Genomic DNA, 21,984 nt, shown 5'->3' on the forward strand with positions numbered 1-21,984 from the left:
TTCCTCCTATTCTTACATCTGACCTCTCAGGCACAGTCGGGCTGCCCTGCCTGCACCCCATGCCCATCTCCGCCCCCCCGGCTCTGCTCCCCCTTGCCCTGCTCCTCCTGCAGCCCCCCGCTCCCTTCCTTCCCCCCGCAGCCGCTCGCTGCCCTGTGCTCCCTGACATGGGACGGGGCAGTTACAGGGCTCTGCCTGACCCCAATTCCTGGTTTTGGGCCCGCACAGGGCTCTGCTCTTGGCACAGCGGGGATCGAGCCGAGCATGGAGCAAGGCCGTGGGCAGGACCAGAGCCAGGGCCAGGCCCGTGAATGGGACCGGGACCAGGGCTCTGTACAGGACCAGGATCAAGCCCCTGGACAGGACCACGGCCATGCCCCTGGGTGGAACCAGACCCTTGGACAGGGCCAGAACCCAGATCAAGTCCCCAGACGGGACCAGGACCAGAACCAGGCCCCTGGACAGCACCAGACCCTTGTCCTTGGCCCAAGCCCCAGCCCTCAGCCCGAGCCCAGGCCCCTGGACTTGGCCCAAGCCCCTTTCCTCATCCCCAGCCCCTGCTCCTGGCCCAACATGGATCGAACCCAACCTGGAGAGTGCCTTTGGGCAGGCCCAGACCCAGACCCAGACCCCTGGACAGGCCCAGGATGAGAACCAGGCCCCTGGGCAGCACCAGGCCCAGGCCCAGGCCCAGGCCCAGGCCCAGTCCCTTGGCCTTGGCCTTGGCCCCTGCCCCAGGACAGCCCCAGGCCCCTGCCCTTGACCCACCCCATCCCCAGGCCCTCGCCCCCTCCCCGCCCCCTGCCCTTGGCCTTGGCCCTTCCCCAGCCCCCCCCCCACTTCCGCCTTCCCCTCCCCTCCCCTCCCCTCCCGTCCCGTCCCGTCCCGCCGCGCTCTCGCGAGACTTCCCCGCCTGCCCCCCCCCCCCCCCCCCCCCCCGACGCGTCACGCGCGGGGCCGTTGCATCACCGCCGCGCGCCCTCTGTGACGTCACCGCCCCCTCCCCTCCCCTCCCCACCCGGCAACAACGCTCGCGGAGGGGGGAAAGGGCGGGGGCCGCCCCCGCCCCGCCCCCCCCGCTGAGCGACGCACGCGGCGACCAATGAGAAGCGGCGACGGTTTGGAGCGGCGGGGGAGGCGGCCAATGGGAGGGGAGGAACGGGGCGGAGGGGGCGGGGCGGAGGTAAAGGGGGGCGGGCGGGCGCGGCGGGCCGGGCTGCGCCTGTCAGCGGCGGCGGCGGGATGGCGGCGCTGTACGCCTGCACCAAGTGCCACCAGCGCTTCCCCTTCGAGGCGCTCAGCCAGGGCCAGCAGCTCTGCAAGGTGCGGGGAAGGGGGCTGGGAGGGGAACTGGGGGGTTTCTGAGGGGAAATTGGGGGCTGGGAGGGGAAAGGGGGGGGCTCTGAGGGGAAAGGGGGGGCTGTGGGGGAAGTTGGGGGGTCCTGAGGGGAAAGGGGGGACTGTGAGGGAAATTGGGGGGTTTCTGAGGGAAAGGGGGGGCTGAGAGGGAGGCCTGTGAGGGAAAGGGGGGGGTTATGAGGGAAAAGGGGGGGGGTCCTGAGGGAAATGGGGGGGTTCCTGAGGAAAAGGGGGGGCTTTGAGGGAAAGGGGGGGCTTGGAAGGAGATCTCTGAGGAAAAGAGGGGACTGTGAGGAAAGGGGGCCCTCTGAGGGAAAGGGGGGGCTGAGAGGGAAATTGGGGGGGACTCAGAGGAAAAGGGGGGGCCCTGAGGGAAATTGGGGGGTCCTCTGAGGGAAAGGGGGGGGTGAGGGAAATTGGGGGGAGTTCTGAGGAAAAGGGGGGGCTTGGAAGAAGGTCTCTGAGGGAAAGAGGGGGCTGAGAGGAAAGGGGGGGCTGTGAGGGGAGGGGAGGGTTTCTGAGGGAAAGGGGGGGCTCTGAGGGAAAATTGAGGGTCCTCTGAGGGAATAAAGGGGGTCTTAAGGGAAACTGGGGGGGGGCTCTGAGGTAAAGGTGATGGTTCTCTGAGGGAAAGGGGGGGGTCAGGGAAAGGGGGGACCCTTAGGTAAAGGTGAGGGTCCTCTGAGGGAAATTGGGGGGCTTACTGAGGGAAGCGGGGGCTTCCTGACGGAAAGGAGGGGGGTTTTGAGGGAAAGTGAAGTTGGGGGGGGCTCTTAGGTAAAGGGGGGGCCCTGAGGGAGGGTGGGGTCCTCTGAGGGAAAGTGAGGGGGGGCCCTGAAGGGAAGTCAGGGGCTGCGTGAGGCAGGGCTGCTGGGAGGGATTTGGGGCCGGGGGGCACTTGGGGGAGCTGAGGGGGCTGCTGAGGGGACTTGGGGGTGTCTGGGGCCTTGGGGGGGGCTTTGGGGGCTCACCAAGGAGCTGTGTGTAAGGGGGGCTGAGAGCAAATGGAGAGCACTGGGGGGGACTGGGGGCTGTTGGGAGGAGCTGGGAGCATTTGGGAGACCCTAAGGTTTGGGGGGGGCTGGGGGTGAAGGGGCAGATGGGGAAACCTGGGCATTTGGGGGGTTGGGGGCCACTCCTCAGGGGGACCTGAGGGCACTGAAGGCTGTTTAGGGGCGTTCTGGGGTCCCTGGAGGGTTGAGGAGGGTGCCACGAGGCCGTTAGGGGGATGTTTGGGGAGTATTTGGGGCATCTGGGGCATCCCGAGGTACGGGGAGAGCCCTGGGGGTGAGGCTGGGTTTACTCAGGGATCTCCCGTGCCACGCTCTGTGCCTGTCACCCTGCTCCCGGCCCCACGGGGAGGAAACGTTTGGGGTTTGACAAGTGCCTGAGGTGGGTGGGAGGCCCCGAGGGGAGCTGGGCTTTGGGGAACGGCGCTGCTGCCCCTCACCCTCCGCTTCTCTCGGGGCAGGAGTGCCGCATCGCGCACCCCATCGTCAAGTGCACCTACTGCAGGACCGAGTTCCAGCAGGAGAGGTAAGCATGCCCGCCCCGAGGCCGGCCCTACAACGGAGCCGTGGCGTTTGCACGCCTCTGACTGAGCCCCGCTGTCGCTCTGGGAGGCGTGGGAGACCTTTGGTCGTCTTCACAAGTCTGTTGGGCGAGTCACTGTGCCCACGCAGTGCCCTTGGATCTCTTCCTCTCCCCTGGGTATTTATTTCGGTCACTGCTCAGCTGCATCACCCGCTGAGGGCTCTGGGCACACCCGCCTGTGAGTTTTCTCCTACCTGATTCCTGCTACCCGAAATTATTCCTTAATACGCTTCCTGTGCTTCTGCCCTTGTGCATTTTCACAAGTTACAGCAGAAGGATGGGGAAAGCCAGGATGGGGTGAGCATAAAGCGTGTGGACGTTGTGTGGGGTGCTCTCCCCTGTGCTGTTGGACAGCTCAGCTCTGTGCTGACCTGCCTTCACCTCATAACTGAGCACAGACCTCCAGGAGTGAGGCTGTCGCTGCTGAATCACGCCTGCCACCAATTAGCCAGCGATCAGATGCCTGTGTTTGTAAGGACAAAAAACTGGCATCATCTGGGGATGCCTTAATTAAAAGATAGCTCCCCGTAATGCCACTTTTTGCCAAATTATCCCCGACCAGATGGGGATGGGAAGCGCGCTTTGATATCGGAGTCCCCGGTGCAGATGAATGCGGTCTCGTCACTGGAGACGGAGCCTGCGGGGGGATCCCGACCGCGGAGGTTTGGTGTTCTTGGGGAAAGTGTTAATAACATGATTCTTCTTTGCTTCTTCCCAGCAAAACCAACACGATATGCAAGAAGTGTGCTCAGAACGTGAAGCTCTACGGCACAGTAAGTGAGCAGGGCCCGTTCGCCCCAGCCTCTTCTTGTCCTTTCATCTTTCTTGTCTTTATCCTGCTGGATCCCAGAGCAGTTTATGGGCTGGCTCTGTCATAATGGCATGACTGATCAATAACTCGCAGGTCCCTCAAGCGTGAAGCTTTTACCTTTCTCTTCTGTTAGTATGGAAAAGAGCAGCTCTGCATCATTTTAGACCAGGAAATGAACTCTTGGAGATCCAATAGAAACAAGAACACGGCCGTACAAACTGAAACTGCTGCAGGAAGCAGGGATAAATCCGTTTTCCTGCTTTTCTGAAAGCTGAAGCAGAGATTTTGATTGTTTCTATTCTGGTGATAAATATTGCTGAAGATTTCCTAGCGCTTCATAAACGGTCGAGGTGTCACAGCTAAACACACTTAGCTAGAGACCAGGGGCCCAAATGCAGTTACGTCTCCTGGATCGACATTATAGCTAGATTGGTACGGGGAAATAAACGTTCTGAAGCCCTGGGGAGAAAGGGGAAGGAGCAGAGTGTTAATGTCGTTAGGAGGCACTACAATATTGCTTGGTCTCGTTCCTTCAAGCCCAAGCCCTGCCAGTACTGCAACATCATCGCAGCGTTCATCGGAAACAAGTGCCAGCGCTGCACCAACTCCGAGAAGAAGTACGGGCCGCCGCACTCCTGCGAGCAGTGCAAGCAGCAGTGTGCGTTTGACAGGAAGGATGACAGGAAGAAGGTCAGTACCCCTCAAAGGAGCCTGAGGAGGTAACGAGGCTGCTGGCAGCGACTGCCTGCCCTGTCACCTGTTGCCTGGCTTTTCTGAAGGGGGTGTCTCTTGAGTGGGAAATAGTTTCTGGAGCCAGGCTTTGCTGTGGGAGCTGATTTGGGAGCTTTTTAATCTTTGAGCCCCCTTGCTCCTTTGCCAGGTGTGCTGGGGAGGATGTCTTGAATTTGGCTGGAGGGTAGGTGAGGGGGCGAAGGAGAAGGTGCCTCTGAGTGAAACACGAGGTGCCTGCTGAGGGAGAGGGGTGGGGAACGGTGTTGGTGCCATTTGCCTGCCCTGATGGACGGGTGATGCCTTACAGCCTGTAAGCAAAGCCTGACAGGGACTGGAGTTAGCAGAAGTGCTGTTACTGAGTGCTGCCTGCATCACACCAGCCGTACCAAATGCACTTCTTACCCTTCCCAGGCTCCCGAGGGATCCTTTTTGAGTCGCTGCTTGTTTGTGATCTTAAAGCCCCAAGGTGCTTCTTGTCTTCGCTCTGCTTCGTTTGCGGGCAGGAAGCAAGACAAAACTGTCTCCCTTTCGTGCCCTCCAGGTGGACGGAAAGCTGCTCTGCTGGTTATGCACACTGTCCTATAAACGGGTCCTACAGAAGACCAAAGAGCAGTGCAAACACCTCAGCAGCTCGTCCCGAGCCAGCCTGCAAGAGAAGGAGCAGTACAGCAGGCTCAGCAGCGGCAGCCATTACAACAGGTAACCTGCACGCGCCGTTCTGTCGGGCTGGGCTTGCTCCGAGGTGAGCAAGGAGGATTCCTGGCTGCTCCTCACGCCTTGCTGCCCTTCCTGAAGTGACTGGGAGCAGTGCCTTGGCCTCGGGACCACGAAACAGTGATGGGTTTGGGCAGTTTTCTGTTGTTTGGGGGAATCTGGCGAAGTCAGGCGTCGCTGCTTTGCAAGCACCGTTGTTCTGGTGTAGGCTTGTAGTCCGCCAGTGCTGCTTAGCGATTTGACTTGCTGAACCTGTGTACAATTAAAGCAAAATTGCGTTTGTAAAACTTGATTGAAATGCAGATTTTAAGCATGAGTTCCTCACCTACCTACTGATCTGGCTGACGCGTTGTTTTCTGTTTATTTTTAGTTTCCAGCTGCTCTTCAAGGAATGATTTTTTATTGTTCGTTCTTGTGCTAGGAAACCTTGTCTTAATAGGCTCAAAGTGGGTGGGAATATTTAGCTGCTCCTCTCTCTTTGACTGCAAATCATTCAGGTTCTGACATACGATTTCCTTGTTTTTCTAGCCAGAAAACCTTATCCACCTCTTCTATTCAGAACGAAATCCCAAAGAAGAAAGCCAAGTTTGATGCCATATCTGCCAATGGTGACAGGTGAGCCTGCTACATGGGGAAATTGTGGGTGGGCGGTCTGGCGAAGCTTCATGCAGGAGAGTGGCATGCGGGCAGCAGGAAGCTTTATGCTAGAGCAGGGATCTGGGGCTCTGGGACCTAAAGGGGCTGCGTGAGCAGCTTCCCAGAACCCAGCAGGGCAGCGTGACTTGGCCTTTAGACACAGACTGCAAAAAGAAAGGAATGCGGGGTACCTGTGCCTGCTAGAACAGGAGCTGCTCGTTGGCTGAGCTCACCAGAATTACAAAAACTGCAGCCAGCTCAGCTTTATCCCCTCCCTGCAGCTACAGGGAAGGGGTGGCTGCCGGCTACGCTGCGGAGTTGTGCAGTTTTTGTGCTTTCTGGGCTGTCAGACTGCTCTGTGGGGAGATGGCCTCGGAGGAGAGGATCAAAACCCACCTCCCGTTTCCCCTCCTGCCTTCGGGGGGAGGGCCAAGCAATCAGACAGCTTTGCTCGACGCAGCTGGTCCCATTCTGCTGCCACAGTTTGTGCTGGATTGCGCTGGCTGCGTGCGCAGCACAACGGGAGTCGCTAGCAGAAACAGGAGATTGAGATGGATTTTTTTTTTTTATTTATTTTCTGATGGTCTTGTACATGCATATTTTCATTCCTCCCTTTCCTCTCTGATTCTCAGCGTTCCTTCCTCTCCCGAGATGCTTTGTCCCCCTATCCAGAGTGCCCCGTCCACGTTGGCGCAGGGGGCTGCTTCCCACCCGAGTCTCGGTGCCCACCATTGTCCTGTTTCTCAAGGCACTGACATCCTGAAGTGAGATCACCTCTTGTTTTCTCCCCCCTGTTGCCCTCCCTCCCCGGGAAGTGTCTCAGACCTGGAAGCTGCCCCTCTCCATGGATCTCCTTCCAAACAGCAGAGAATTGGGAGCGTGGACCAGAGCGTAGGCTTTTTAGTGCCAAAGGGTTCATTAGAGCACCGGGTAATTAATTGCCACCTGCCTGCCTTGAAGGTCTCTTCAAGATCACGTCACCTCTCCTGTAGATACCGTTAACCTCTGGGCAGTGTTTAGAGATGAAATGCTGGTATGGGGAAGAGGATTTCAGTAATTTTATAGGGCAGTGATTCCCACAAAGTGGTCTACAAGACCACTTGGTGCCAGAACCGTATTTTCTATTAAAATTGAAAGAAATTAAGGGCTGACTGTGGCTTGGGAGCTGAGCACAGTTTGTGGAGGAGTCATCTGGCTGCCCGTAACGCTGGGGGAGCTGGAGGAGAGCCTGGAGACCGGTCTCTGCACCAGATCTCTGCCCATCAGCGCTGCTTTCCCTCTGGAGCCCCGTTTTGCCCCTGCTCCCTGGGCTGCAGATGTTTCCAGGTGCTTTTATCTGCTCGTTAAAGCCTGGGTGAGACTCAGCAACCCCTGGTAGCACCACTGCTGGTGTGAACCTCCCCAAGAAGCAAAAGGTCTCGTTGCTAGCCATTTGCTTGCAAAGCAGGAGCAGTCGTTGGAGGACTCAGATGCCTTTCTTTCTGTTTGCTCTCACGTCAGATGTGTCAGTCCGGCTCCTGCCAGGGCTGTGGTCTCTGCCACGGGCTCTTGATGAGTCCCAGTAACGAACCGAGTGCAATTTTAGCAGCTCCTGAAGGGCTCCAGCAACGTGCTGTGGAGCAGGCGAGCTGCAGCTGCCTTAAATAGACACGGGGCTGCATTTCCTGAGCGGAATGATAATGGTGCTTCATTAAGTGTGATTGTGGAGCTGCTGAGGAGGAACCCCCCTTAAAAGCCTCCCTTCTTGCACCATTTTCACTGAGGCACCCCAGAATCAGCCTGGGTCAGGGCCTGCGGTGGGGCACGGGGGGTTTTGGCAGCAGGGTGGTACCCGAGGGGCTCACCAGGAGCAGCTCCCAGCACAGTTTGCAGCACCCCGTGCCCCACAAACCCCGCTCTCCTGCCAGCACCCCTCAGCCCTGGGCTCTGCTGTGCCCCAGCGGGGCCTGGGCCTCCTCACCCCCTTCTGCCAGGGCTGTGTTGAGTAAAAATGTTCTTGTTAGCATGGAAGTGTCCTGGCTCCTGCTGAAAGCACTAGGATTTGGGCTGAACTGCTCCTGCTTTTGCTGGCGATAGGGGAAGTGGGAGCTCAGTGCTGGTTCCTGTGGGTTTGGACAGATTTTTGGGAACAGAGTGTTTTTGTTGTAAGCTCAGCCTGCTTTGTGCCCGTTCACAGCAGCCTGACATAAACAGCAAACTCGTTAAGCTTGGCTTTTCTTTTGCCTGATTTCAGTCCTTTAACAGGTGTCAAGTTCAGGGCAGGCATTTTGGTTTCTGTTCCACTCTCTGGAGAGGCAGGTGTCTGTGGAAGAGCTCTGTTTTTTTCTGTCTCCACTGCAGGCAGTGGTAGCTCATTAAGTCCCTTAATTGCGGGATGAATTTGAGGCTGCTGGGACTCACAGAGCCCACACCTCCCCGGCCGGGGGCACAGCCCCGTGGGATGGAGCTCACCCGTGGGGACGTGTTGGGTGCTGCTGGTTTGCTTTGGCTGCTGGTTTTTATTCTTCATCTGCTGAAGGAACGACGTGCATCTGTCACTTCTCCTTCTAATTTTGGAGCCTCAGGCTTCCTTAATGTGGAGTTAAAGACAGAGAAAGCTTTCATTACTGACTCAAAACCCTTTTAAAAAAAAAAAAAAGAGGAGGAAGAGAAAGCTTCGTTAATTTGCCCACTGACACTTTTGAGGGTGGATTTTGCAGCAGCTGGGCAGCAGAAAACCTGCCTGTGCTCCATGTCCTCGGCAGGAGGACCTGTGGAGGCCCCAAAGCTCTGGTGCCAGCCCCGTGCCGCTCGGCGGAGGGCTGGTGGCACCTCCTGTCCCTTCTCCCCGCTGGGTGGCAGGGCCGCGCTCGCCTCCTGGCTGCTCGCAACGGGAGCTGCCAGGGAGCTGATGATTCCTGCTCTGATTCCTGCTCGGGGAAACCGAGCATCTCCCCGCTCTGCTCCTCACCCCAGGACACAGCAGGAGGGCAGCCTGCCTGGGCAAGGCAGCAGTGCACGCCAGACTTTGTTTTAACCGGTACAATTCAGTGAGGAAGACTTTATTTTTTATTTTTTCCTGTGTGGAGGCTGCCTTTTTGTGGTTTTTTCCTCCTTCCCTTCTCTCCTCCCCAGCACATTTGCGCTGAGTGGGAAACTGAAGCTACTGCTAGCGCCGGCGAGGTGCTGAGCACCCACCAGCACGCTGCAGAGCCTCCACTTTGGGGAAATTGTGCTCGGGAACAGCTTGAAAATGGAGCTGCTCTCCTCCAGCGTGCATGTTTGAACCTCTCCTGTGCCTGAGGGCTGCCCAATGTGAGGAGCCAGTGCTAACCCCCGTGCCCCCAGGGACCTGCTGTGACTTGGGGTGGCTTTTCTGGCAGCGTGCTGCAAACGTGCACGGTGCACGGCGTTTCCCCTGTGCTCTTGACTTTTCCTTTGCCAAGCTTTCCCTCCCGCTGCCGCAGGGCTGTCCTGTGGCTTTCAGGGCTGTGAAGCTGCCCCTTCTCCAGCTTCCCTCTGTAGCTCCCCATCTGCTGCCACGTCCTTGCCCTCCAGGGCTGTGCTTTTAATTAGCAGATGGATTCTTTCCAGGCGCTGGAGGAGCCCCCTGCGTGAGGTGAGCAGCCAGAGCTCTCCGGCCAGGGCTCGGAGGTGGCGGCGTGCCTGGGGGAGCTTTGTTTGGCTCCACACCCTGCCTGCCCCGTCCGCTGCACCTCCCAGCTTTAGAGCTGACTCTAAGCTTCGGGACGTGTGCTGGCCTACTCGGGAGGCTTTCAAAAAATGTCCGAATTCAGGTAACCTGAAGGCTTTTTATCTTTATGGCAGCAGCGCTGGCTGATAACTTCGAGCCTGGCCGTTATCTTCTAGGTGAAGCTTTGTTGCTTTTTTTTTTTTTTTTTTTTTATTACTGTTAAATTTTTATACAGCCATTTCAGAGGTGTGTGGCTGGGAGTGTGCTGCCCTTTTAGCACCGAGAGATAAAAATCAAGCTTAGCATTACAGCGGTGAGGAACAGAAGGCAGGCAGGGATCAGGTGAGCTCCCTGGGCCTGTGGCTGCAGCTTATCATATCTTGTGATCTGCTGGAGTGTGACACTGGGGGTGGCAGCCCAGATCCTGGGTGTCTTGGAGGAAGATGTGTGGATTACCTCCGCAGGAGGGTGGCTGATGTCTGGATACGTTCTCAGCTGGTTGCTTAAGGTCAGAGTAGCTGGCTGATGAGCAATGCCCTCGGCTGTTTGTCTGTCTTCCTGAAGAGCCCTTCCTGCTCTGAAGCCATAACGAAGCTTCTTCCTACATTGCTGTGTCATGGTGGAATCGAAATACTGAAGTCCAGCCTGTCTTTTTCCCCTTTTCCCTGCTGAGGACAGGGCTGACTTTAATCTAGGTGTCTCCTTTGGCTTTGTTTGTTTAACTTGGGGGTTATTTGTGTCTCTTTCATGTTCCCTCCTTGCCAGAATGTTTGTTTACACTGAGTGCCGAGCTTTGCTGTACATCCAAGGACTGCCTGTGAGCGAGGAGAGTTCCTAAGTGGTTGCGTAAAGTTTCACCAGCTCTCTGATTGCTGGCCTCAGCTCTTTGGTCTGAAAATGGATCATTACTGCTTGATTGCTGCAGATGCTGGCTGCTGTTCGCCCCCAGCAGTCCTGTGTCCCCGCTGGTGGTGCAGTGGCACAACTCGGGTTATCCCGAGGACCCTGTTGCCCAGCATCTCAGGTGCTTTCCAAAATCTCTGTGGGATCCAGGGGCAGGGATCCAAGTAACGCCTTCAGACCCTGCGTGTTTGGAGGCCACAGTGTGTGTCATGAATAATTCCTGTTCTCCACCGAGTGCCGGCTGTGGGATTTCCCCTGCCTCGGTGAGGAGAAGGGGTCGTGATGAGCGTCCTGCCCTCTTCTTTGCTGCAGCTTCTCTCCGGACCTCGCCCTGGACTCTCCTGGCACTGACCACTTCGTTATCATCGCCCAGCTGAAGGAGGAGGTGGCTACCTTAAAGAAGATGCTGCACCAGAAGGATCAGATGATTTTGGAGAAGGAGAAGAAGGTAGAGCCCTTGGCTCGCTCCCCTCCCCACAGCACGCTGACAGCTGCCGCGTTCACACAGATCACACTCCAGCAGAGTCTAGCATTTTCTGCTGCAACCAGCAAGAGGCTTTCTGGCTGTCTCCAGGCTGCCTCCTTTCCAAAGTTAGAGGCTTCTGGGACCCACCTGGGGGGCTCTCATTTCATAAGGGGCTATTTTCTGGCCAGTTTCAGACACCTCTGTTTGGGGGCAAGGCAGAGAGAAATCCCGCTGCCCTGTGCAGGATGAGAGCAGCACACTGCGCGCTTCTGCTTCTCTGTGCAGCTCCGTGGAGCAGTTTGGGTCCTGCTGCTCTCCCCCAGCACGTTTCCAAACTCGGGTAGTCTCACACAACTTCTGCAGAGGCGTTGCCTGTGGCAGGGTGCACCTGGGGTGAAAGCAGTTGTTCCTTCCTCCAGCTCATGCGCTCGCTCCTGCTTTATCTGCAGATCACAGAGCTGAAAGCCGACCTGCAGTACCAGGAGTCACAGATGAGGGCAAAGATGAACCAGATGGAGAAGACGCACAAGGAGGTCATGGAGCAGTTACAGGTGACAGCCTTTTTGTTTTAATTTGCTGTGCCTAGGAGTGGCTGAGGACACTCCTGGTGAGAACAACCCGCGAGCCTTTGCACAGGCAGCTCTGCTAACACTTCTCAGCCCTGTCCTCAAGCCTCTCTGCTCTGCCCCAGCCCCGCACCACGCCTCAGTGCTCTGTAACCCCTCCTTACATCCTTCTTGCTGCTCTCTACTTGGGCTCAGGCCCTCTGCGTTGTGAAGTGCCGTGCTGGGTCCCTTGTGGACCAGCTGGGAACCATCAGACTTGTTTTTACTATTGCCAGCGCCGGGTTTGAACCCGTTCCTCCAGGTTACAGAACCTCTGTCAGCTCCCTGTAGGTCCTAACGTGATTTATGTGGCCAGTAAGCAAAGGGAACAAAGATCGGGAAGCAGTCGGCAGTTCCCTTAGCGCTCTATCTCCGTAGTCCAAATAAAGAAGTCCCTGAGCTGGAGGGAACAGGGAGAGCAGGATTTCTGTCACGGCCCTGGGAACAGCAGGCAGGCTATCAGCCCCAACGCGTTCTGAGCCGCTGAAGAGATCGGGTCAAAGGGGAGCTGGTTACAGGGAAGAAGGCAGCCTTAGAAATGAACTTTGCACCCTTTAATTACCCCGGGGTTTATAATGATCTAAAGCCCTAGCAATGAGAAATGGGAGGGGAGAAGACAAAAGGCTTATATTCCTGCTGAGAAAACAGCCCCTCCTCCGGCTGCACACACCCAAGTTAATTATTAGAGAGGAAGACGGGTTTGGGAGGCTGCAGTTGCTGTCAGGAGGCTGGTGCCCACGAGCTCCCCTGCACAAAGCACGTCCTGAAGCGACGTCAGCCTGCCCGGAGGGGGCTGGGTGTGCTCCCACCCCGCAGAGCAGGGCAGCGCTTTGCTTTGTGGTTGAGGGGCCGACAGCAGCCAAAGCCTTCTGCCTGTTCTGCTTTTGTGATCCTGTTTCAGCCCCGAGCTGTTTCTGTCTCGTGGCTTTGGGCCTGCGAAGGATGACCTGATGTTCTTAGTGCGGCTGGGAGCAGGCACAAGCCTCCACCTCTTGGTTGCCTCGTGAAGCCGGGGGCTGACAGGGAGGTGCCCCCCCTGCGTGCGGTGCTTTCCTGAGGCAGGGCGCGCTGCTGGCTCAGCGTGTGTCCCCGGGGAGCCTTTTGCTGTAGTTGCAGGAGGTTGTCTTGTCTCAAAAGCTGCCGGGCACCTCCCAACAGCCTTAAACTTGCTCAGTTCTGAGGTTCTGAGGGGAAAGAGGAAGCGGCAGCCCCGCGAGCGGCTTTGCCCGCAGCCACCCTGGGTGGAGAGGGGCTCGTGTGTCTGCCGCCCGCTGCGCTGTGCTCGGGGTGGGACCGCCCTGAGCTCCTCCTCTCTGTTGCCCGAATGTGTTCCTGCAGCTGGTGCTGACTGAGGCTCTGGAAACTTTCCTCACGGATGCCAAAATAAAAGTTCAGATCCTCCTGGTGCGCTGTAGGTGCCTTGGAGCGTTCACATGGTTCAATTTTTGAATGTGCTCGTGGGTTATTTTGTCTTGTCTTTGCACGGAGGGGCAGCAGGGGTGCTGTGTTCTCCCAGCCTGCCAGGAGGTAGAATAAGCTGCTTTACCCCACGCAGCACCAGAGCGGAGGGTTTAATTCCTCCAACCACCTTTGTGTATCCAATCATTCACTGCAAACCAGCGCAGAAGGGCTGTGGCTGGTTTTGTGCGGGTTCTGCCCCTTACCCTACCGGTACGGCATCAATCACTGTGTGGGCCAGAGGTGAGCGAGCTCAGGACTTTTTGAAAAGGGACCAAAGAGCCTCGTTTGTAAGTTGCTGTGATTTTAATTCGGTGTGAACCAGAGAGCTGAGCTGCTTTCTCTGGGTGCCCATGCGGGTTCGGGAGGCTCCTTGCAGGTGTGCAGGCAGCGCGGCGCTGAGTCCTGGTAAAACCCTGGTAAAACGTTGGCAGCGTCTCAAGAAACCAGGGGTGAAACAAAGCCGAACAGAGTGAGCTATTCCACCCTGCACACCAGTGAGGATGCAGGCTAGGAGAGGTTTGCCTTTGACTTGCTAAAACAAGAGTCAAGACGGGGCCTCGAGTCCCTTGGGTTTTTCTCCACCGCTTCTGGCGCTGTCAGACCGCAGCGGCTGCTGGAAGGGAAGAGAAGGATTGAAAGCTGGTCCCAGAGACCTTGGCGAGGTGGCTGGTTAATGCGAGCTGTGGATGTCTGAGTTCACCACAGCCCCGTTAACCTCCCGTGGCTGTGTTAGAGCAGGGTACAAGGGGGAGGGATGGGAAGAGCCCTCTCTGGGCGGTGGGGCTGAGGTGCTGCACAGCCCCATCCGCCTCCCTGCTCACCAAACAGCAGTTTCTGTCCAGGCAATTTTAGGATCCCAGGAGCTCACGCTGATCCCTGCCATTAAATACTCTTTTTCCTTGTGTTTCCAGGCCAAGAACAGAGAACTCCTGAAGCAAGCAGCTGCCCTATCGAAGGGCAAAAAGCCTGAGAAGTCGGGAGCAATAACCTCCCCGTAAAACCAAACCCCCCGATCTGGGAGCTTTCCCCAGCATTAGCCAAGGAGTCCGGGAGGCCTGCCTGACTGCTGGAAGCCAAAACCTCGGTGTTGTCACTCTCCCACTGCTGCGGCCTCGACGGAAACGCCTGCTGTGTGTTGCCTTTCCGACAGCACGCTCGAGTGTGTCTGGCTTCCACCTCTGCTGAGCCCCGTGGCGATCCGCGGGGACAGGTCCCAGCCACCCCACTCCTCCCCAAAGCACTGCTGGCCGGACAAAGTGTTTTCCCGACCAGTTTCTACCACTGCCACCCCCTTTCTCTTAGCACCCGGGAACCTGCTGCGTTAGAGACTTGTGGCTGGGCTCAGACCTGCTGCTTTGAGGCCCCTCGTTCCGCGGATGGGACGGGAGCTGCGTGCACTGGGAGCCCGACTGGTCTGGGACTGCGCCCTCCTCCAAAGGAAGCCGATAAATCACCAGCCCGACAGACGTTCCTGGGAGGCTGTGCCACCGCTCAGAACGGTTCGTCCACCCCTTTTGAAGACGCTTCCAGAATGGGGGCTCTGTATTTATCTTGGAGGGGTTTCGGTTTTGTTTTTTCTTCTTTTTTTTTTTTTTTTTTTTTTTTTTTCCTTTTCCCAGTGTCAGCCTGGCAAAGCCGACTGCTGGCTTTGGTGTTTTCCTGTTTTGTTATGCTAGCTGTTGGGTTGGGCGCCAGAGCTTAACGATACAGACAGACCCACCTCATCCCAGCCCTGGTTACTCGGTGGCCTCTGGGGCTTGGCGGGATCGAGCCTCTCCTCCTCCATTTCTTCACGCGAGGAGAGTTCGAGGCTCGGCTGCTTCCTGCGCTCGCCCCCTTCTCCCCCTTTCCCTGCCAGAAGCAGAAGCAGGGGCCAGGCTGACTCCGGGAAAGCGCTTACTCAGGCAGCAACCCAAGCCAGGAAGTGTTTCTTGGGGCTCTCCGGGGACATTTCTCGCTGCTGATGAAAAGCCAGCAGAATAAAAGGGCTACGAACGTTCCCTGCACCAGGGATGTGCCGCTCAGAAACGGCTGAGAGCCGCAGCAGAGCCCCCAGAGCCCGGGGTGGGCGCTCCCCCGGCTCCCCACGTCCCCTGGGGGGGACAAAAAGCACTTGGCACCGGGGGAAAGCAGCTCGAGCGCTCCTGGGCATGGCTTCAGGGCGTGAGGAAACATCTCAGGGTTTGGAGACCCGCGGGGCGGAGGAGGAGGGGACAAGACCTTAGCGTGGAGCGGCGCTGACGGTAGGTGGTGGCGAGGAGAAAAGCTGCCCTTCCAGGCAGGGCTGGCTGCTCTGTCAGGGCTTTTATTAAGCTTTTAACTAGATGTGAGGTTTTTTTTTTCTCCTTTTTTTTTGTTGCTAAAGACGACTTTTACTCAAAGGCACTTTTTTGATGTTGGCTTCCGGCATGGAAGGAGCGTGCTGCAGCATCAGACACTCTGCCACATCTTTTTGTTTCTTTTTTTTTTTTTTTTTTTTTTTAAAGATACTTCTGACGTGAGGGAAAAAAAAAACTTGTTACACTTTGCCAGAGTGTGACAGCAGGAAAATACTCACCTAATTTTATACTTCACACGTTTTTAGAAACTGAGGTGCATTGGTGGGATTTTTTTTAAATTGGGGGCTTTGCTTTTTTGCTTCCCTCAAGCTACAGAAACAAACAGAGGGAGAAAGGCCCTGTATATACTGTTAAGGTTTTTTGTTTTTTTTTTTTAATTGTGACAAAGTTGAGTAGCTGATAATTTGTAGTAATAACATCGTTCCTTTGTATGTTTGTAATAATGGAGATTTTAAAAGGGATGCTTTGATTTGTACAAAAACTCTGACAAATGTTAAAGTGTTTAAAAAAAAAACAAAAAAAAAAACAACAACTTGTCTGTGTGTGTCTGACACTTTATTTGCCTGAAAGAAGAAAAAAAAAACCACCCCCTGGCCCTGACTCGTCCCCTCTTAGCTCCTGCCTGCTCCAAGGACTGTGCTGCAGCCCCTGGTGCCATTGTTTGCCTGGCTCCCACTTCTGCTATCTTCAAATCCTCCCGACCCAGCCTGTTGCTAGGCTCCGCGTTCCTTGGTTACGTCCCGCTCCCCAGCACCGCTCTGCCTCCCTCGGAGCAGGTCTGGGTTTCCTTCCCCAGCCGCAGTGAGGCAGGGCGCAGAAACAAAGCTGGTAGGGAACAAAGAGCTGAGAGGATACCGGGGCGCTTCCCCTTAAGGTACCCGTGCAAACAGCACAAGCGGGCTCTGCTTCTGCCTTCCCCTTATCTCGGGGCTGTTTGAAAGGGAAAACAGATCGGCTTTTATTCATAAAGCTCCCGCTTCTCCAGCAGAAGGTGGGAACCAAAGCTGGCTGCCCTTTGGGAGCACCCCAGGCCCTCAGGGAGCCACAGCTCAGCCTGCCCAGGGGTGTCCCTCACCTCCTGGCAGTGCTGCTCCCCGGGACGAGCAGCCCTGCGCCTCCCCTCCTGCCCTGTCCTGGCTGTGAGCGTGTTCCCAGGGCACTGCCTGCACCGGGGAGGGGGAAAACACAAGTGCTGGCTGCGCTGGAGCCCTGCGAAGGCTTTTCCCACTCAACCTCCTCTTTTTCAAGGCCCCGAGTTGCACGCAGAAAGTGACCGTTTGCCTGGGATTCCTTAATGCTGGCAAACGCCCTCATTCTTAGTTAAACACGGGGAAGGAAAACAGTTTCTGTCGAAGGTTTTGCATGGGTGCTGCAGCCTTTTAGTGGCTGCTGCTCTTCCAAGTTGGCTTCCCCTGCCTGGGAGGGGAGAGGCTCGTGGCAGGAGGCTGGGATGGGTTTCGGCTCGCTCTTTTCGGCTCTCCCTTCCCCTCTGGCTTGACACCCTCAGAAATCATTACAGCAGCCCTGGAGGGCAGCACCTGGGGGTCCTGTCCCACCGCCCCTATTGTGTGCTCGTCCCAGCACCTTCCTGGCACATAACGCAGTTTGTTTTAGTTTCAGGGATGGAGAGAGGACCGGACAGCAGCCTTCTGTCCCTCTATTTGGGGAAGGCCCCAGCTGTTTTCTCCGGGTGTGGTTTCCCACCTGAATTGGTGGTTTCTCCCCCAATTTGCTGGGCTCCAGTGCGCTAGGTGAGCCGCGAGCCTTGGCAAAGCAGAGGGGGCAGCAACCACAGTGAAAAAGAGCAAAACCAGAGCACGGCTCCCGTGCGCCCTGTGGCTGGGAGCCTTCCTGGGCTGGCTTCTGCATCCCCAGCCTTCAGCAGTGTCTGCTTCCTCCTCCTCCTCCTCCTCGGCTCTGCCTTCCACCACAGGTGCCAAAGTCACAAGTGTGCCAGTGGGCCAGAGCGCTCGCACGGCGCCTTATCTCTGCTGAGGGCAGCGCAAACCTCGCTGCCGTACCCTTGAGCGTGCCCAATTATCCCCATTTACAGCGGGCAGGGAGGCAGATAAGGGCAGATTTGCCCAAGGCTCGGCCCCGAGTCCGTGGGTAGAGCCGGGGCCGCTCTCAGAGCCCCCAGCCCTCGCTCTCCCCCCCCAAGGGGCCGCCTCGAGTCCGCCCTGGCGGAGCCGCAGGGAGGATTTTGAGTGGGTTGCGGGTGATTTTTGCAATTCCCAGCCAGGCCTCGGGTGAGAACTGGCCGGCTCCTGCCTTTATCTGGTAGCGCACACTTCCTTCTCTCTGCGGTTTATCCACTGCTTCTAAAGCAGTTTGAATGTTTGCAGAAGGATATCTCTCTCTCTCTATAAATATATATTTATTATTTGGGGTTGTGATTACTCCATTTCTATTTCAAAGCTGTAGGAAAATACGATTTTGACAGCGGTCGAATGCTCTTAAAAACGGCGTTACGTACTGATCCCAGCCACCTGAAATTGGGGTCAAAAATGAGACTTCCAGGTCAGTGCTGCTCCCCGCTCCACCAGCTCCGGGTGAGCTCGTGTTTGGCTGCCCCTCGCCTGCCTCCAGCAGAAAGCTCTCCCCGTGCCGAGGGTCCCGAAGCTCAAAGGCTGCAGTTTCAGGAGTGCTGACCTGGGCAGCTGAAGGTGGCCGGGTCTTCGGGGCACAGCGAAAACCTCTTGCAAAGCATTTCTTGAGATCCACTAACCCAGAGGATTAGTTGTGTGTGCGTGTGTGTTATTTTTTTTAAAGTAATTACTTGAATAAATGTCTGCTCTCCAAACTTACAGGCCCCTTGGCAAGGAGCTGGGGCTTTAATATGTGAATGAATAAACTGTTTTTGCAGCCTGACAGCGTGTACCTGCAGCAGCAGTAAACCCACAGCAGAAATAAACCGACAGAACCGGCCGGTAATTACCCCGAAACGCGCTCCCTTCCCCTCCTCACCTAATTGCTGGGGCTTGCTGGGGGTGCTGGCTCACGTGGCGTGCCCTAGGGGCAGCAGGTTTGGGCTGTAGTGCCTTAAAAAAATAAAACACGAACCTAAGGATCTTAAAATCCTTCAAAGCATCAGGAACTTGTTTTGTAACTGGTCTGGAGAGGTGAGCACCAGCCGTGTTCGGGAGGGGAGGGGAGGAAGGCAGCTCGCCCCGCTGGCTGCAGTGGGCTGAAGGGGCCGGGGCAGGGAGCGGGGGCTGCTCGGGGGTGGTTTGGGGGCTTCAGGGTGGGGAAGGTTTGGCTTTGCCTTGGGATGGTGCCGTGAGAGGTGTCTGTGCAGGAGGCTCGGCCGCCCTTTGCCTCCTGCCCAAGGAAATCTCTGCAGGGCCAGGAGTCCAAAGGCGTTTTGGCTGCAGCCCCAGCCCTCGCCAGCGCCAGAGGGTCTGCGGGGTTTGGTACCCGCTGCTGCGGCACATCGGGGCTCTCCTCCTCCCCCCTGCTGCTGGAGAAGGCTCCAGAGCCACGAGGAGCCCTTTGCCAGTACAAACCAGTACAAGCCACTGTTCCCATTGTGTTTGTGCTGCTGGAGCCGTGCGGGTCCTGAGCGCCTGCAGCTCCTGCTGGTGCGGGTGGTGCTGCAGAGCTGAGGACCACGCTCCAATTTAGCTCCCCTCCGTGCTCCAAGCGATGCAATCGCTGCCAGGCTCCATTTCCTCCAGCAGAAAAATTCCCCACACCCCATAACGAGGCCGGGCACCCTTCCTGCATCCCATCAAGGCCAGACTCTCGGGTTTCCCCTGCGGGGTACCGCTCTCTGGCCAAGGGCAAAGCGCAGAGGGAACACGAAGGGGTTCACCGGGTGCCCCAGCAGCCCCCCGCACGGTGCCGCAGTGCCTCCCTTCGTCCTTGGGGTTTGGCCCGGCTGGACACCAGGCTAATGGGGTCCCGGGGGCCAGGCAAGGCAGGGGCTCGCCCCAGACAAGCTCGCTGTTTGCTCTGAGGTGACTTATCTCGAGCAATCCGCCTGCCTTCCTGTTTAGATTTCTTACCGCGCGCCGCGGAACTAAATCAACAGACTTGTACAGTCAGCATCTCGTTAACTAGGGCGCTCTCGCTGCCTGAATAATTAGTGAGCCGTTGCATGTTTCCCATGATCGGGGCTTTCTGGAAACCGGGTGTTTGGGTTCTGCTCTGGGTTTCCCCTCGAGGTAACGCTGCCTCTCCTTCGCCACCTTTTTTCCAATGAATATCGTAACGAGCCCCTGTGCAGCCAGGTGCACATGTGCGAATTAGCACAGGAAAAACCCTCGTGGCATTTTATTTCCTCGCATTAATACGCTCAAATTGGGGCAAAACACCACACCTCAAGCACTCTTGGATGAGGCTTGCAGGATGAAAGGTCTTGAGGAGCTGCAACCTGCTTGGGCACTGCCTGGGTTTGCTTCTGGCTCCTCTTCCTTCATCCCAGGGATGCTCGGCTCCAGAAGCAGCCCTGGGGCCGGGCTCCCCTCCTGGGCAAGCTGCTGGAGCTGGGATAACCTGGGCAAAGTCACCCTGAGCGTGCTGAGGGGATTTCTGCACAGTCCCGAGCTCCTGCAGCCTGCTGGTGTGCAAAAGGCAGCGAGCAGAGAGAAGCTGCTGAGGGTTTCCCGACTTTTCTAACCTGGGAAATTTCATCCTGGTTTAGAAGGAGAGTGGGGTGTTTAACCAAATGCATAGGCTCCGGGGTATTTTTAGATGTTTTGTATTTTATTTTTTCCATTTTTCCTACAGGATAAGCACGCAGGGGTGTGGATAGAAGGGGTGTGCAATGGGAAGGGGCTGGAGAAATCTTTGGGGCCAGCTCTGGGCACTGCGGGTACCGGCCCCTCGCGGCTCAGAGGTGGCGGCAGGTCACCTCCTTCTGCCAGGCTGCTCTCGAGGCGGGGGGAAAAGCTGCTGACAGCCCAAGCCGGCTGCTACGTGGGAAGGAGCACTGCAAACAGGCCAGGAAAAGTGCTGAGGCTGCAGGTAACGCGCCTCTAATCGGCCGGGGTCGGCTGACCTGGGGCTGCGGAGCAGATGGGGGAATCGCGTGCCGCTCCTTACTGCCGAGCGAGTGCACAGCCGGCCGCACGCAGCCCCTCCTGCCCTCCCCTGCACGCAGGGCACGGCGCTGGCCAGGCCCTGGGTGAACGTCCTCCTGGCACAGCCCTCGGTGCCTTCTGCTGGGGAGATTTTCTGTGAAATGCTTGGCGGCATGGCTAGCCCCGGGGTTGCAGCCCCAGGGTGCCCGGGCGCATCTCAGCCCGCAGCCCCTCGTGTCCTCAGCTTGCTGGGGGGCGCAGAGGGGGGTGAGATGCAGCCCCCCGCCGTGCTGCAGAGCAAGGGGTGGATTTTGGCTCTGGGTTGATGTGCTCGGAGCAAACCAGAGCTCGTGGCCTCAGGTGGCCCCAGCTGGGCAGCCGGCAGCATCGTGGCGCTCTCTGGCCACAGGAGTGGGTGGTGGAGCTGGGCCGGGTGCTGGGGCTCACCCTGGGATCTTTTCCTTCTGCCCCCCTTGGCCCCCGAATTGGGGCAGACCTGCCGGGGCTGTGCTGTGCGTGTGTCCACCCGAAATGACAGCGCCCTGGCTCAAAGAAGCCACCGGGGCTGCGCTTTTGGCTCCTGCACTCCCGCCTTGGGACCACACATTCATCCCCTCCCCAGCTGCCATCCTTCAGGTTTGGGGCTGGTAACGGGGTGGGGGCTCTGCCATGATGGGTGACCCAGGCCAGGCTCCCAGCTGACACTCACGGGGCAGTTTTTTGGGGAAAAAAAAAGGCCTTTGGGCTATCACTGCCCCGCTTTCCCCCAGGCACCCACGGCACCAGGTGCTCATTACCAGGGTGAAGAGCGGGAGCACCCCAGGTTGCGTCCAGCCCCGCTGAGCCCCCGAGTGCTCAGCCCCGTGCTAATTACTGCCACATCCCAGTGCCCAGCTGCTCGGCAAGCTGTCGCTGCTGCTCCCAGCGTAGAGCTGAGCCCGAGCAGAATTCGGCCCCTGATCTCCAGCCCTGCCGCTGGGGTGGATGAACTTAGGGATTTGTCCTCCCCATGAGCAGCCAGGGTAAATCGGGAACTGGTGGCTCCCCTGGGTGGATGCTGAGGATTTGGGGAGTGGAAGATGAGGATTTGGGGAGCTGGGACTTGCCCCTCCGTGGCCCTGCACCCTGTACCCCAAAAAGTGCTGCGGTTCCCCCCCGGAGCCTCCCCTCTGTAGCCATTTAGAGCTGGGTGAGGGGGGCTGAAATGATAACACCAAGCTCAGGGCAGGGATTGTGGGGCCAGGTTCTGCTCAGAGCAGGCACAGCCTGGGCTCAGGGCTCGGACCAAACACAATTACAAACCCAAACCCTCTCCCAAATCGCACCAGTGCGAGCCCAGACCCAGCAGCTTTGCCCAGGGGGGTGGGCAAGAAGGAGACGACATCCTCACCCCGAACACCACCCAGACCCCGCAGCCCTGCTGCAGAGCCGCGCTGCAAAACACCCCTAAAAATAACCAGGGGTGTCTGCAGGGCCCCGTGCACGGGGAAAGGAGCAGCCGAGAGCTTCCAAACTCATCCTTCTTGGGGCTGGCACGGCAGCGAGCGCGCCGTGGTGAGCGGGCTGCGGCTGTGCCACCGGCACCGTGCTGGCGAGGCCGGGGACACGGCGCAGAGCCCGGGCCGGAGGAGGTTGTTGCCAGGCAAAGCCCGAGTTGTTTGTGCAGGG

General features: G+C 57.6%; 1 protein-coding gene across 2 annotated transcripts; it reads left to right on the plus strand.

Annotated features, from left to right (window-relative positions):
- The first annotated feature begins 1,219 nt into the window (after positions 1–1,219).
- Positions 1,220–15,824, plus strand: FAM76A (family with sequence similarity 76 member A). 2 transcript variants are annotated; one of them, XM_084497314.1, is made up of 10 exons: positions 1,220–1,323; positions 2,831–2,895; positions 3,671–3,725; positions 4,301–4,453; positions 5,037–5,194; positions 5,738–5,824; positions 6,478–6,609; positions 10,734–10,869; positions 11,337–11,438; positions 13,865–15,824. In XM_084497314.1, exons 1-10 carry the CDS (start codon positions 1,243–1,245, stop codon positions 13,949–13,951), a joined length of 1,056 nt encoding a protein of 351 aa, XP_084353440.1. In that variant the 5' UTR covers positions 1,220–1,242; the 3' UTR covers positions 13,952–15,824. The 2 variants fall into 2 exon arrangements, with proteins under 2 accessions (XP_084353440.1, XP_084353441.1); XM_084497315.1 differs by lacking the exon at positions 6,478–6,609.
- The last annotated feature ends 6,160 nt before the right edge of the window (positions 15,825–21,984 follow it).

This window comes from Aythya ferina (assembly GCF_964211825.1).
Source record: "Aythya ferina genome assembly, chromosome: 24".
In the NCBI taxonomy this organism is placed as follows: Eukaryota; Metazoa; Chordata; class Aves; order Anseriformes; family Anatidae; genus Aythya; species Aythya ferina.

What these genes read in the sequence shown, in the direction of transcription:
- FAM76A (XM_084497314.1), top strand. Translation starts at nt 1,243, where the DNA reads ATGGCGGCGCTGTACGCCTGCACCAAGTGCCACCAGCGCTTCCCCTTC. An exon ending in ACCGAGTTCCAGCAGGAGAG is followed by an intron (nt 2,896 to 3,670) that starts GTAAGCATGCCC and finishes GCTTCTTCCCAG; the next exon opens with CAAAACCAACACGATATGCA. An exon ending in ACGTGAAGCTCTACGGCACA is followed by an intron (nt 3,726 to 4,300) that starts GTAAGTGAGCAG and finishes CGTTCCTTCAAG; the next exon opens with CCCAAGCCCTGCCAGTACTG.